The sequence below is a fragment of the Carassius auratus genome, chromosome 25 (genome assembly GCF_003368295.1).
Source record: "Carassius auratus strain Wakin chromosome 25, ASM336829v1, whole genome shotgun sequence".
NCBI classification, from domain to species: domain Eukaryota; kingdom Metazoa; phylum Chordata; class Actinopteri; order Cypriniformes; family Cyprinidae; genus Carassius; species Carassius auratus.
The window spans coordinates 21515238-21530544 of NC_039267.1; the positions used below are offsets into that span (position 1 = coordinate 21515238).

At 37.8% G+C, this 15307-nt stretch overlaps 1 protein-coding gene across 5 annotated transcripts in view; it reads right to left on the bottom strand.

Moving 5' to 3' along the window:
* The window catches only part of ano5a (anoctamin 5a), a 34632-nt gene extending 19325 nt beyond the window's left edge, over window positions 1-15307 (bottom strand). For 2 of the 5 annotated variants that reach the window (XM_026203339.1, XM_026203338.1), the window contains exons 1-7: window positions 15052-15307; window positions 12713-12774; window positions 8669-8800; window positions 7217-7258; window positions 1243-1350; window positions 442-510; window positions 47-331 (exon numbers count right to left, since the gene is read on the bottom strand). In XM_026203339.1, coding sequence (XP_026059124.1) covers window positions 47-331; window positions 442-510; window positions 1243-1350; window positions 7217-7258; window positions 8669-8800; window positions 12713-12774; window positions 15052-15118 — 765 coding nt within the window. In that variant the 5' untranslated portion in view covers window positions 15119-15307. Of the gene's footprint in view, window positions 1-46; window positions 332-441; window positions 511-1242; window positions 1351-3357; window positions 3461-7216; window positions 7259-8668; window positions 8801-12712; window positions 12775-15051 lie in introns of those variants that run through there. The other 3 variants (XM_026203340.1, XM_026203342.1, XM_026203343.1) reach the window with 3 other exon arrangements.

Sequence of the window (15307 nt, forward strand, 5' to 3'; positions counted from 1 at the left end):
ATGTAATATTTGTACATATTCTTGGCTTTTCGTCTAGTTTTCTTACAATCCTGTTCCGTGTGGATGGAGGAAAGAAGGTGTCTTTGTCCTCGATGAGGAAGAAGTCAATCTTGCTCTTGTCAAAGGTGGCGGTGAAGTAGTCGGGCTCCGGCTGCATCACGTGCTCGGGCAGACGATAGGGCGTACAGAGCCAGCTCATGGGCACCTCTTTCTTCTCTACAATATCGTTGGTTTTAAAAGGCACTTTGATCTTCAGCACGTCTGCATATGTTGCCAGCACTTCCCACGGGACGTGGATCTTCAGGAAGTACGTCTTCCCATCTTCAGACTCCTGCGAAGACAAGCGTGTGTCACTAACCCTGTTTCTAATACAGTTTCAACAGTAACAGATGGAAAGTGAGAACGCTAATACACTGATGTCATTTGTGATGTTTCACTCACAGATTTGTCCTCCGTCTCCAGCTCAAGTCCAGCTTTCTGTAAGTTAGCCTCAAACTCCTTCCTTCGATCCTGCATGAAAGATCAGTAAAACATCTGACTGATTTGTGCTTCTGCTGCAGTACACACTGTACGTAGGACAAGAAGGGTTTCTGGTAACTGTTTATGACAGACAAACAGACAGTAAAGCTTTTGGAGATCAATATTTGTGTCTGCAGAGCTGCATGTGTGTGTGAGTTCCTGCCCAGGCCTGGCAGAGCACATACTTTCTGAGTGACAAGAACGTGGAAGTGCACACACACACACACACACACACACACACACACACACACACACACACACACACACAGCACAGCACAGCAGTGTGAAACTTAGTCAAAGGTGTTTTATCATTTTTTACTAAGTCTTCTGTTATTTTCACTCAAGTTTTGAACAGTTGATACACAAATATCAACAACTAGAGTTTCTGTGTGCATTAAATGTGCATTAAACATGAAGCAATAACTACCTTTGTGTTAAATCTACCACACAGCAACTCACTTGAAACATGATAAGTTACATTTGCTAACAAGTTCTTACATAAGCAGCTCTGACTCTATGCTAATTACCAATTTTAAGGCATAAGAAAAAAATTGTTTTTTTAAGGATGGCTATTAGTTTATGAGTTGGTAATTTGTTTAGGCAAATTATTATTCCACATCACAGAAGGATGCCAAAAGTCATCATATGAAAATAAACCTGTAAAACAGAAAATGTTATCAGATGGGTATAAAACTATAAAACGTAACTGAATGGATGACACACCTGTTTCCTTTCTCCGTCCTTGTCTTCGATGTAAGACAGAACGAAATCTATCCTCCGCACCCCATCTCTGAAGTACACAGAGTCCTTACTCTGCTGCTGCTTATCCACCTGCACACACAACAACATTTATTTGCACAAGCTTTTATGCAAAGTACTGTAGCTTCATAATGTTTCTGTTTATTTTTAATTCTGGAATGTCTTGAAAAGGTAATAAAGCCAACTCATGCATGTTAAGATACTGTACGAAATATCATCACCTTAATGGATGTTTAGAAACACAGCTGGATGCATGTTCAGACACTTATTCAGTATTAAACATGATCGTCTTCAATAATGCAGTTTCAACATTTCAAACCAGTTCAGAACAGTCTGTTGTCTAACTTCCTCTAAAACAATACAAGCATCTTGCCACACACACACTAGGGATGCACAATATTAGATTCTTGCCGATATCCGATATGCCGATATTTTTCAATTCATTTTGACCGATACCGATATATTATTCTTTTTATTTTATTTTTTTCAAGAAGAACTTATTTTTTAAGTTCTTAACAATTACTTATTTAACAATAATGAAGTTATTTTATAATGAAAGTACATTGCAGGTATGAAAATAGCTATAAATAAACTATATCATTCACTGCATTTTTTTTCTTCCAGAAAGAAACAGTAGTAACCTTTACATTTTATTTTAAGATTTAACATTTGTAGACAGTCTAACACTAACACAGATTTAACACTTAACCAAACCTGATTAAAACCCAACATGTGTTACATTCTTTACTGAACATATTTTGCTTATAGGAGGGAACTATTGAAGCTATAGAAGTTTGTCCAAAAAAGTCCACTTTCACTAAATCGTGACAATCAGTTCTACTGTACATAACCCAAGTTTGAATCCCAGTTGTTGGTTCTTTCCAATCCCATCCCCTCTTTCTTTCCCTCTTTGCTTCCTTTTTAGTCTCCATTATACTGTGACTACAATTACACATATTTTTTAATGAGGTGCTGAAGAATTAGGTTAAATCGGTGGTTCTGAAAGTCATACCACATCCAATACCACAGCCAGCGACTACAAAATTATCCCTATCAATAACTTTGATCAAACAGTTTTGGACAAATATTGTGATTGTATGGAAAACTGTAGTGCTCTGTGGTCTGGCAGAATGTTAAACAGTCTTAAATTGTACTTTGTTAAACTAAATGTAGGCCTACGAATCAAACTGTTTGCTGAAATATCCACAAACTAAAAAAATCAACAACCCTAAAATAGGCATGTGTAGTTCTGCTGTCATGTCCAAACCAATGTCAAAAGCAAATATATGCCCTTGACATAGAGAGAATAACAGTTATCAAATGTTTGAGAACCACTGGGTTGGATTATCATGAAATGGCACAGCCTTCAAACTCATAACTCTTCTTCTTCTACAGTTCAACATAGTAAATTACACAGCAGTTATACAGTTTGCTACCATCTAGTGTTCAGGATTGTCTGATTAAGACACGCAGGAAGTCTCTGCAGAGATACACTAGTCTTTAACACCATGCAAGAGTCCTGAACATCTTTCTTAAACCCTATGTTAATCACAGTCTACAGTCTACTAGATGCATGACAATCCTGACCTCAGATCAGCCCTGAGAGAGGCTAGCAACGACATTGACCAGAGCTAAACAAGCCGGAGTCAGGAAAATACGTCGGCAGGAACAGCAGCTGCAGTCTGCAGCTGTTTACCAGCACCTAAAAATAACCTGCACACAATGCATAACACACACAAATGCAGCCAGTGGCCACAGAGCCAGCCCGGGGTGTAAAACACCTCTACATTCTCTCACGCCACTTCCAGAGATGTGCTCAAGCCAAACAACATTTCTCTGAGGTTTAACCAGCAAACACCACTGATTTTCTTAGGCCTCTCCTACAAACACAACCTCCAGATGACTACCAGCAGTCTACGGCTGACACTGCCCTATTCAAGTAATACACGCCAACATCCATTAGTAAATCCACAGTAATGTCAGGATCCCCGAGTATCAAATTCCCCAGAGATTACTCCACAAACGGGAGGCGGGAGATGGAAGGAAACGACAAAAATGGAGAAAAGAGAAAGACTTAACCTCCAATCCGTTTATCAAGTGCTGCATCATTGGCGATTCTGGGAGTCTCCAGAGGCAGAGACCACCTCCCTTCCTCCAGCAGCAAACACACACACACACACACACACACACACACACACACACCCAGTCCTTAACAGAGCGGATCGAGAGACAGAGCGTAGGGGCTCACGGAGATGACATCATCATCATCATCGTGCCAGCAGGGCGGACACCGTCCAGCTAATGTAATCACAACACCAATCTAGATTCATGTTCTGGAGAAACAGGGGCGGTGCTGGGGTATTATGGGCTGCTGCTACTGCTGTGCGGATGCTGAGGTGCCCTTACATTGTTTTAGTCGGTGGCTATGGAGTTGCCAGGATATTGTTTGGTTACATCATATTGTGCTTTGCTGATTGCTGAGTTAATGTTCTTATCTTAACCAGTCTTTTTTATCCTATTTTCTCAATCAAATATTTTGACTTAAACTGGACATCATTTGAAAGCTTAAGACACTCAAACTGCATCATGTGCAAACCGTTTTGAGATTGGATATCGTGTTACCATTGGAAATGGTACTTTCAATCTTTTTAATGGACTCCTGCCACTAGTGGAGTATTTTATAATAAAAGCTTTTTCCAATCTTGCCATAACAGACATAAAGGTCCGAGTCTCAAGATTTCATATCTGGGCACCAGTTTGCAACTACAACAACAACATAAACAACAACAATAATAATAATAATAATAATAATTATAATAATAATAATAATAATAATAATAATAATAATAAGAAGAAGAAGAAGAAGAAGAAGAAGAAGAAGAAGAAGAATTTTGCCTACAAAATCTCACTATTTTTGAATTTTTGTGATATCAGCTTCAAATTTGGAAAACAGCTTGATTGGACACATGACTTTGTTTTGTTTTATTGTGACTTTTATAGAAATATTTATATAACATTTTCATACAGTACATTTTCAAACAGTGAACTTTTACATCATTTTTTTATGCTTTCACTTCAGCAATTGTTCACTGATTGTCTACTTTAGAAAGATACCAATCTTAGGTCTTTTTTCTTTTTTTTTCTAATGGTTCATAATTACAACCATTTTCACATCTATGTTCAAAAAGATGGGAAAGTTAAAGCACTTTGAATTATTATTGTGTATTGTGTGCTTTATGAATAGACATGTCCTGCCTTCTTTGTGGATGCAGGGGTGGTTGTTAGGGCACTGCTATGTGTTTGCAAAGGTCTTTTGAGCAATGCAATGCACTTTTTGAGTTTACAATGGTATTGGTCTAAAGAGTCCACCTTCAAGGCAATGATGTGCCAAATGTTAAAGGGACAATAAGTAACTTTTTAGGTATTTTATTATCTAAAATCAATATTTTTATTCATAAATATGCCCTCAATGGTGTACAAATACCTATGCCAATGTTTAAACTAATCCTTGTAAATGAAGAATTTATTATCTTTATATACATGGGACGGGTAGGTTGACGGAGGCTTCCATGTAGTTCCGCCATCTTGCAAAACTATAATAGCAGAGAGGGACAAAAAGTACTAAGCCAACGCGTTTCCACAACGCGTTTTCGGTCAGAGCCAGAAACGCAGGTGCAGAGCAGTGAGAGGCGCTTGAAACTGCACCGGCAAGTTTAAAAGTCTGGATTGCATTCTTATTATGGACCATACATATGCAGCACCACAGGAGAAGAAAACATCGTCGCCAAAACAGTCAAAAATAGAACGTAAAAGGAAACGTGACCGTAGATTACAGAAAACAAGAGTTAATGTCGGGGAAGCTTTTTCTAGGTGGAAAGAGCTAATGCTGGATAAAGATTTCAAAAGAGACGCTGAAGTGGCCAGTTTTCTTCTCGACAGGTAAGTCAGTGTTACAATCTATATTACAATATTTTTTTTATATCTAACAATGCACATTATTCAGAAAATATAACGAATAAATTAGACATAACTACTAATTACAATATTTCATGTTTTCCACAGTCAGTAATTCATACTGTAACATTCGTTTGTTAGTTGTCATGTTGCAGTTTGTTTGAAATAACACACCTGTTCACCTGAAGGAAAACTCGACGAAGTGCTATTAGAAGACATCCTGTCAAAGCTTTTTAGTACATATCGCCTACCGTAGATGCAACGCGCATTTGAAAAAGCGAGGCGCTGGAGAGCAAAATTAGTTTGAATGCAAAATACAATTTCACCACTAGATGGGAGTAATTCCTACTCAGTGTCCTTTTAATCTGAGGGATTCATTTTTTTTTTTTTTTTTTACGTGATAAATTAAGCAAGTCAGTAAAACGGACAGAAAAGTCAAATCTAGCTCAACCAACCCTTTTAAGCTGAGCTATGAAAGCAATGAGCTGAGCAATACAAATTTCCACAATAATGCTACCTCTTCTGTCATTTGCATGTCAAAAGTAAAAACCCATTTACAGAACGTGACATTTTCAAAGGCGCTAAACCTCAGCATTATGTAAATAATAAAGCCTGAACCTCGTTCACTCAGCCTTCCTCACATCTGTCTTGTGCTTTTCCAATCAATTTTTTGTCCAAATTCTGGCATTATTTACACACTTGCATCACGTTATTCACATTCTGTACGCATTTCTTCCTGCCGTGGTGAAACTGCCCCTTTAAGAGCGCTGTAGCCTGATCCCTTTGTAAACAAATCTCACTGGCACACACAGAAATGCTCTTCTGCGCAAACATCTTCTCTCTACTGCGACTGCTGCTCTTTCACTACAGGTCTCTCCCTCTTTCATTTCCTGTAATTACAAGTTGGAGATGATACACATGAACATATGTTAGGAAAAGCAGGCAATAATAGCTATACACTCCTGCGCTGACATATAGAGTAAGTATATGTTGGGTTTAGTAAATGGGGCTGGGACCGAGTGAGCTGCACAGCCTTCAGCCACAAAAAACTGTCTCTCCAACACAGATATATAATTATGTAACGTGACACAATTAGAGACTCAGACTCTATAAAAAAACAGAGCTAATGAACATGATGATGCTTTTATGTTCATACAGGGAAAGAAACATGGTCTTTATTTAGAAACTTATCTTTAGTGTTAAGGAAGTATCAAAAATCAAGGTAAAATAAACCAATTTAAGCTCTCAGCTATTTTCAAGAATGGGAAAGCATATATTATAAGATTCTTCAATATGAAACTCAGACAACTCTATTATAGCCCGAGCAAACTCTGGGATAGAATTATGGGTTTAAAATGTGTATTTATAGACATTTCTAAATACTTCCTTAAAAGCTTTCAAGGGGTCATGAAATGGATTCTTTTAAACAGTCAAGTTCCTTAAGATTAATAAAAAAATAAAATAAATGTGATTGATCTGATCTAGTTCCACTTCATCTTTCAACAGATGTTTCTTTGTGAACAAAAGCTCAAGGCCAGTCTGATTTCTCACGTCATGACCCCTTTACTAAAAGTATAGCACACTTCTTCCTTAAGTCACAGTTATAGCACACATAACTTCATTTATTCATGCCTGCAGCACAAATGGTGCAGAACGAGTTACAACCTGAAGTTCAGAACGTATGGTTATTTATTTAAACAAGCCTCTAGTCTCAAGTATTAGCTATAGTAAACAGCACATAGCAAACACCATCAACCCAGACACACTACTGTTGCTCCCACCCTAGTCACCTTTACTCATTTATTCAACATTATTCCCCACATAATATTCAGTTTCTCACACTTGTTAGGTCACATTACAGTCGTGTTGCCATGCGTTTCATGTATAGCATAATAAAATCTAATGTGACCATAAGCAAGATGCTCACTTGCTCAAGCACACACACGAACACAAACTCAGTTCAGCCCTCTTTACCGTGGCGTACCCTGGAGCGATACTTCAGAAATAAAGCTCTCTTTCTCCAGATCTGTGGATGAATCGAGCATGTTGTGAGGGTAAAGACATGATATACACACACACACAATGACAGGTCTATGACATCTGCTCACACTACACAATAAACCATCCGGGAGAAAGTCCATTTGATTGATTGAACCAATCTGTTACCAATTTATTTCAGAATGTTTCACTGTAATAATGAATGCAGATAAACTCTAGAAATATATATTATAAAAGATCTGATAAGCATGTTATCAGCAGCAATATAATGATATTACTCCAGTTTCATGCATTAAGTCCAAGGACACAGATAGTCTTATTTGCATGACACCTTTGGTTTCACAAATCATCGGCAAAAGCAGCAGCGAGTGAACGCCCATTGCTTTCAGCATCTAACAGGGCATGCAAACACTCAAGTGAGTACAGAAAAACAAGTTAATCATTGCAAAATATCCTTCTTATGTGGGTTATTAAAAGGGGCCATATTGTACAATTGTGTTTTCGTATAAGTCCACTTAAAATGTCACTAAAGGTTTCTTCCACAAAGAGAACTGGGCGAACTATTCCTAATACTTCTACATGTAAATAAAAACTAGTGCTGTCACATGATTAATCACACGCATCCAAAATAAAAGTATTTGTTTACATAATGCATGTGTGTGCACTGTCTATATTTGTTATGTACAGTATATATAAATAGACACACATGCATGCATATATTTAAAATGTTATGTTTATATATTAAATATATTTATATATAAAATAAATTACATAAATATACATGCAAATACTATCTAAATATATACTGTGCGTGTGTTTATATGTACATCATAAATATACACAGTACACACACATGTAATAACGTAAACAAAAACATTTATTTTGGATGCGATTAATCACGATTAATCGTTTGAAAGCAGTAGTAAAAAGTATGATGAAAACATTTTTATTTAAACATTAAGACCATAAGATGACGTTAAATGAATTATCCTACTTGATATTCTGATTAATTCATTGCATTTATCAATACTTGCTATAGTGATAAAGCCCCGCAATGAGGATAATTACTTCATCAATGCATTATTTGTAAATTACTTTAGAGTGGATGCATTAGAGGTTGACTCACAACAGCATGACAAATGAAATAAATGTGGATTATATCCATACTATATAGACTGCACTCGCAGTACTTACTCAAAACAAGTACTCGCAAGTACTCACTAGAGTATGCAATTTTGGAAACAGCCGTTGTTCATCTTCATATGACTCAGTTATTACTGGCCTACAGTTCACAATTTTATAATTGCATTTCACAGTCTGCTCCTTCATTCAATCTGTGCTTCAATCTATTTTACTTGATATAAATTGGTTTTGATATTATGGCCCCTTTAAGACAGACTTCAAACTGACACACAACACAAACACACTCCCTTCTTACCCCTTTAAAGCTGGTGAGGTGCTGTTGTGGTTCGGTTTGCTCTCTCTCACACTGTTCACACACATTCACTGAAGAATGACTTGAGCAAACAGACACCGCGCTTGTGCATTCAGACTCAACACTCAGCGTGGACTACACGGACAGTACAGAGATAGAGAGAAGAGACAGGGCGACAGTCACAGATGAGTGTGCATTGATGTCATTAAAACTGATGGGAGCCGAAGAAGGTTAAAATCATAAGGCCAAGAAAAGGTTGAGAAGGGTGGTGGGCAGATAACAGACAATGTGAAGGGAACTTCAGTCTTGATGACTTCAGCAAAACTCAAACTATTTCATCAGAGGAGGCTGGGAGGAATTTGAGAAGGGCGAACAGTAAACAGAATAGTCTTAATCTTAATGTTGTTTAAATCTGGTGTCACTGTATTCCTGCCGTGAAACACAAATGAGGAACTCTTGAAGAATGTTGACTCTGCTCATTTCCATACAGTGAAAGTGAATGAACACAAGTGAATGGTGGTTTGTCAAGCTCCAAAAAACACAGTTACAGTATCATACAATTAGTCAATTCAACACGTAACCCAAGTCTTCTAACTTTGCAAGAAAACCGATGAAAATGTAAATAATTATTCATGTTACTATGAAAATCTCCTTCAAGCATGTAAAAACCCGATTCCAAAAAAGTTGGGACACTGTACAAATTGTGAATAAAAACATAATGCAATGATGTGGAAGTCTCAATATATACAACACAGATGGCATATCAAATATTTAAACTGAGAAAATGTATAATTTTAAGGAAAAAATAAACTGATGTTAAATTTCATGGCTTCAACACATCTCAAAAAAGTTTGTACAAAGCCATGTTTACCACTGTGTGGCATCCACTCTTCTTTTTATAAGAGTCTGCAAACGTCTGGGGACTGAGGAGACAAGTTGCTCAAGTTTAGGAATAGCCAGGGCCGGTTCTAGACATTTGGAGGCCCTAGGCAAAATGTATGTTGGAGGCCCCCATGCCACACCCTCCTCCTCTCCACCTTTTAGAATTCACGAGTTCACATTTACACATCAAATTAAACAGAGTAAAAATTATGCGTATTTGGCGAGCTGTCCGGGCTCCGGGCTCTGAATTTTGGCCCAGAATTTTTTCAGTAATTTGTTCAGTAATAAAAATAACACAGTAGCCCCTTATTTTGGATAATGAACAGTTTTATTTTTGATAAACTAAATGTCATATTATGTTTTGTAGAGAAATACATTTAATATGAATATACACTGTAAAACCGAACAGTGAAATTAATCAAATGAAATTAGTTAATTGCACTCAAATAATAACGAAAGTTCATTGGACTTAATTTAAATAAGTTCTGTTAACTCAAAAATTTGTTGTAGTGAGGTGAACTTAAAATGATTGTGTTTTCTAGTTCCCAGCATGCTTTGCATCAGAAAACAAGGAAAGTAAATTTAGAAATTAAGTGTTACATAAATGTTGTGTTATATTAGATTTTACAAAGGTTTATGTTATGTTGGATTTGTAGTGTTACCATTGTGGTGAAGAGTAGAGCCTGTGGTTAGACTGAGGATGGACAGCAAAAGCCTAATTTTGAGTGTATTTCCCACATTATAGGAGTTGAAAAATAGATAAAATTATAAGTGAATTACTCCCTAATTATAAGTTCAGAAATATAATTATTTAAGATAACTCTGAGATAATTTAAGGCAACTGGAATAAATTTTTTAAGTTTATGTAAACTTAAAACATTTAAAAACATCACTTAAATGTTTTTGTGTAATCTGTTACAAAATATTTTTTGAGTTCTGTGAACTTATCAGGGTTTACAGTGTACAGAAATCAGCTGCTAGTGGAAGTGATAGAAATAAACTACTAAATAAAAAGTCTAGTTCGTTTCTTTAACTGTATTCGGGTGTGCTTGTTCATGTGCTTAAAATTATTTTCAATAAATGTGGCAACAGTATTTATGATTGGAAAACAAAAAAATGAAGTAGGTGTATTATGATCGAGCAGAAAATGTAGGCTAAACATCTGCGTTTTAGAAGATATACAGACAGTTGAGGTAGCTGTTTTGAATAATAAACAATGCTCTAGTATAGTGCGCTTGCTCTAAACTCTTCATTCAAATATTTAGACGGTGGGCGTGACTCAGGTTTTGAAGGGGGATATTAATTGGTTGTACTACAGTTGAATGACAATTGTTATATTCAATTGAGAAACAGCCTAGTATTTTGCTGCCCTTGATTGGTGGACAAGCATATAGGGATGATTTGGAGGCTCCGCCTCCAAGCTGGAGGCCCTAGGCAACTGCCTACTCCGCCTATAGATAGATAGAGAGAGATTGCTCCAGATTCTCTGAATCTTTGGATGATATTATACCCAGTAGATGATGATAACTTCAAGCTCTCCTTTCTGATATTGCTCCACTATTTTTCGCCGCAGCATTGGGGGAACTGGTGATCCTCTGCCCATCTTGACTTCTGATAGACACTGCCACTCTGAGAGGCTCTTTTTATACACAATCATGTTGCCAATTGACCTAATAAGTAGCAAATCATACATTTATATGTACATTTAACTTTTCTGGCCTCTTATTGCTATCTGTCCCAACTTTTTTGGAAAGTGTAGCTCTCGTGAAATCCAAAATGAGCCAATATTTGGCATGACATTTCAAAATGTCTCACCTTCAACATTTGATATGTTATCTATATTCAACTGTGAATTAAATACAAGTTAATGAGATTTGTAAATTATTCCATTGCTTTTTTACTCAAAATTTGTACAGTGTCCCAACTTCTTGGAATCAGCTTTGTATACATCCAAACTCGTCATGATCAGTCACGAGACTTATGAGACCAGTCGTGCTCGCTAGGCTATCATGTCACGCCAAGTCTGAATATGCAAAAGCATGAATGAGATTTGAGAGCAACAAAAATCCTTCGTATGACATCAGTAAGGTACTTTATGTTGCTGTTTTGCTCTTTTCAAAGCCACAAACACTTTCACTCTATGCAAAGCAGCAGCAGGTACATCGTGTGATACTTCAATACGATTCTGTGAAGTTTCACGGCATGTGGATCAGCAAATCCAAGCTGATTTTTGGATGAACTAAACCATCCGAAGTAGCTCTGAAAGAAAGTTTCTTAAAGCAAACACCAAAACAAGGATGAACAACCCTGCGAGGCAATGGAAGCTCTTCGGGAACATGTACACCTTGTTGTTTTCATATGCAAACTAATGAGAAGAGCTGAGCTGATTTGAATGAATGTGTCATGATGGTAGCACACCTGTCTTGACAAACACATCAATATAAGCTCATAAAGTACATGTGGATATTTATGAAATCCCATGCACTGTCTGTCTCCGTGTCTTGTGCGTATAATAACCAGCTCTTTATGAATGCATTGTGCTTTGATTATACACACTTTGTTCACAGGATATATATAAACACACTTCTTTAGGAACCACTCTGTTTATCCTCTCATCTCAACAATGCTGTTTTTTTTTTAATAATGCACAACAAACATGTGTAATAAACACATAACCTGCTCTATGACACCCGCCTCTGATTTCTATTGATTGTGATGCACAATAAAAGATTAGATTACAAGCAATGCTAGTGTGTTGTGGGCAGTTGCCCGGGACATTGCTCTGTTGTTGTTGAGGTTGTTGCTATGCTGTTATAAGGGTGTTATATATCTTTCGTGTAAGTCTATTGATTGTTTTATATCTTAATGAGATGGTTAGAGAAACATTTACCTGCTAAAAACACCAGCTTTGCTGGCCGTGTTGTGTTTTTTAAGTGGGTATTCCCACAGGGCAGTTCCCAGAGAGATTTCCATGCTGATTCAAGGTAAGACCATGAGGGTTGACCAGATCATCTGGCGGTAAACAGCAACCACTCGCTAGAAAGGCACGAAACCAGCCCTAACCAGAGTAAATCAGCCTGGACCAGCATGGAAATTCATCCTGGGGTTGTGACAAGTTATTCTAGAAACGGAGGTACAGGAGGCTGACCGTGTAAGAGTTTTTACCTCTGCATCTTCAAGCTGAAGAGTCTCCTTATCCGAACCAGAATGGAAACCGTTGTTTTCTTCTGGAACAGAAAAATTACAAATTATAGATATTCACTTGACCTCAGCAAAAAGTCTTCCCTTTTCTGGCCTTTTCTTCAGAAAACGGGCTGTTGTGAAATCAGTGTGAATTCCTTGTGATAAAACTGAGACAAAATGAACTGTTCTGCAGCCATTTGCCATTCTGTCTCACTTTGTGGGGATAAAAAACTAAATCAGGTGACATACAACAAACCCTTGTTTAGCTGCTCCTCGACACTAAACCAAATATAATGATCATCAAATGAACACATAAGGAGCCAGGTTTATTAAACAGGACAGATGAGTGTGAGAACAACAGCGTCCCGTAAAACTGGGAGGGGAAAGTCAGGTGAGCAGACTCAACAACACAGATACAGCCAGATCTTGTCCAGAATGATCAACCCATTCGACTACTTTATTGTTATTGTTGTTGTCATAGATTATTATATTGTTTTATACTGTCTCATAGGAGTTTAAGGCCGTATGCATGAGAGGATTAACACAGAGGGAGCGTCCTGAAGTGTTTGGGAACACAAGCGCTAATCCCTGAAGATGCAATGCAAATCTTGATCTTTGGTTATGTGTTCATGAAGAGAGAAACTGCTGCTCACACCTAACACTGAATCCATCAGTCGATCTGGTTAAAGTGAGAGCAGAAGGGTTTCCTGTAAACCACGGCCCTGAACACCACAGCTAATAACATGCTGCACTTTCTAAGCAGAGACGCCCCAGTGGATATTTCAGGAGCATGTTTTCTTTCCTGTTCGTTGAAGGAAGCTGACGATTAAGGTTTATTTGCAAGGCAATGAAGATTACATCATTTTGACTGACATTCAGAATTGCATTGCATCTATCCAAAGTGACTTGCACTGCTTTTGAAGGCATATAGTATTTTATGTTCAGTATTTTACGTTCATCCTTTGTTGCTAGCACCATGCTCTTTGAGCTACAGAAATCATTCACATCAAACAAACTGTTTCTAGAGACCTGCATTTGAAAAAGCTCATCGAAATCTTTCTTTCTTTTTTTTGACCGCTGTAACAAAACAAGTCAGAGACGAGAAGTGAGAACGTGTGCTGACACAGGAAACTATGAACACGAAACGTGTGCCACATGGTTTGTGGTTAGTCTTTATATACATCAAGCGCCCCAAAAATATCCACAGATTTAAAAAAAACAACAATTTTCTAAATGGCTTTAGCACTAGTTACAAAGTTCTTTCGAGGGGAAAGCTTTTATGGGTCATGAGGCAGCGGTGCATGTTATCTAACCTGGATGGAAAGCATTAAAGTAGCAGAAGAGATAATAGAGGCCTTTATCAGCTCATAAGGAACAAGAGACAAGAGAAGACAAACTGAAGTCCAGTAACATTCAGACAGGTCTGACAACGGCTGGCATATTCATATTGTGCCTCGACTCATATCTCTAGTCGCATTAGTAAACGTTGCAAGTCATATTCGGATTGACTATCAATCTGACAGTGGTTTGCACAAACACCTGAAGTGTTAAAGTCATTGAGAAGCTCCTGTCAGAAGTCTGTAGATGTCTGCTGACCGCAGAGCAGCTTCAGAGGAGAAGTGAGTCTAGTGTTAGTCATCTTCCCCAAACACCGCTTCGGCTCTGGTTGGCATGCAGAGATCATGACAGGGTGAGGGGAAAGTACATGACCATTTTAAGGCGAAACATCAAATCAGTGATGTTAAAGGGGAAGCTGAACACATCTCAATCTACTGTTTAACAGCACAGAGACAGCTTTGTGACTGACTCTCCACACACTGTATTACATATCATATTTAAAACCATTCTTAATCAATGATACATCTTCATGGGCTATCCCTATGTGACAGTGTAACTCTTATTCTAAAGTGTATCGTTTTCTGCTGTTTACAAGAAGAGCAACATTTGAAGCTATTTGTCCACAGTTTATCACTGTTTATAACGCAATGTAAACTTAAGGAAAACTAGCTATAGACTATAAGACATATAATACTAGCTTAAAGCTCGTTTGAACTTCATTTAAAACTATTGATATAAATCAATTATATAGCGTCAAAACAATGTGGTTAAGTAACTCCAATGTTACAATTTGAACGGAATGTGCGTATTTGTAAAATAACGTTACTTTTCACGCCAATAACTCTTGGAAGTCCACTTGGAAAATAGAAATGGGAAACAAAAGTGGTGTTAACTTTTGAGTGAAACGCTGAGCTGAGCGTTAGTGAGTGTTTTAACCCGATGTCGGTGTGTGTGTGCGTGTAAGGCGTGTTTCAGACACTTACCGCCGCCGGACCAAGCAGTTCGGTTCATTTCTATAAGCGTCTCATCACTAGACTTCCCGCGATTCATTTTCACCAAGAGTCCTGTTAGAGATATTAAATGTGAATTAGTTTGTATTTGAAGGACCGAAGCTCAGTCCGAGCCCACGGCCTGTGATCCGTCCCTGCCCTGCGAGGAATGACCGTTCACTTCACGCTCAGCGGAACAGATTTGCCCACTCGGGTTAGTCTCGGGTCTCCGGCCAAATTACGGTCCCTA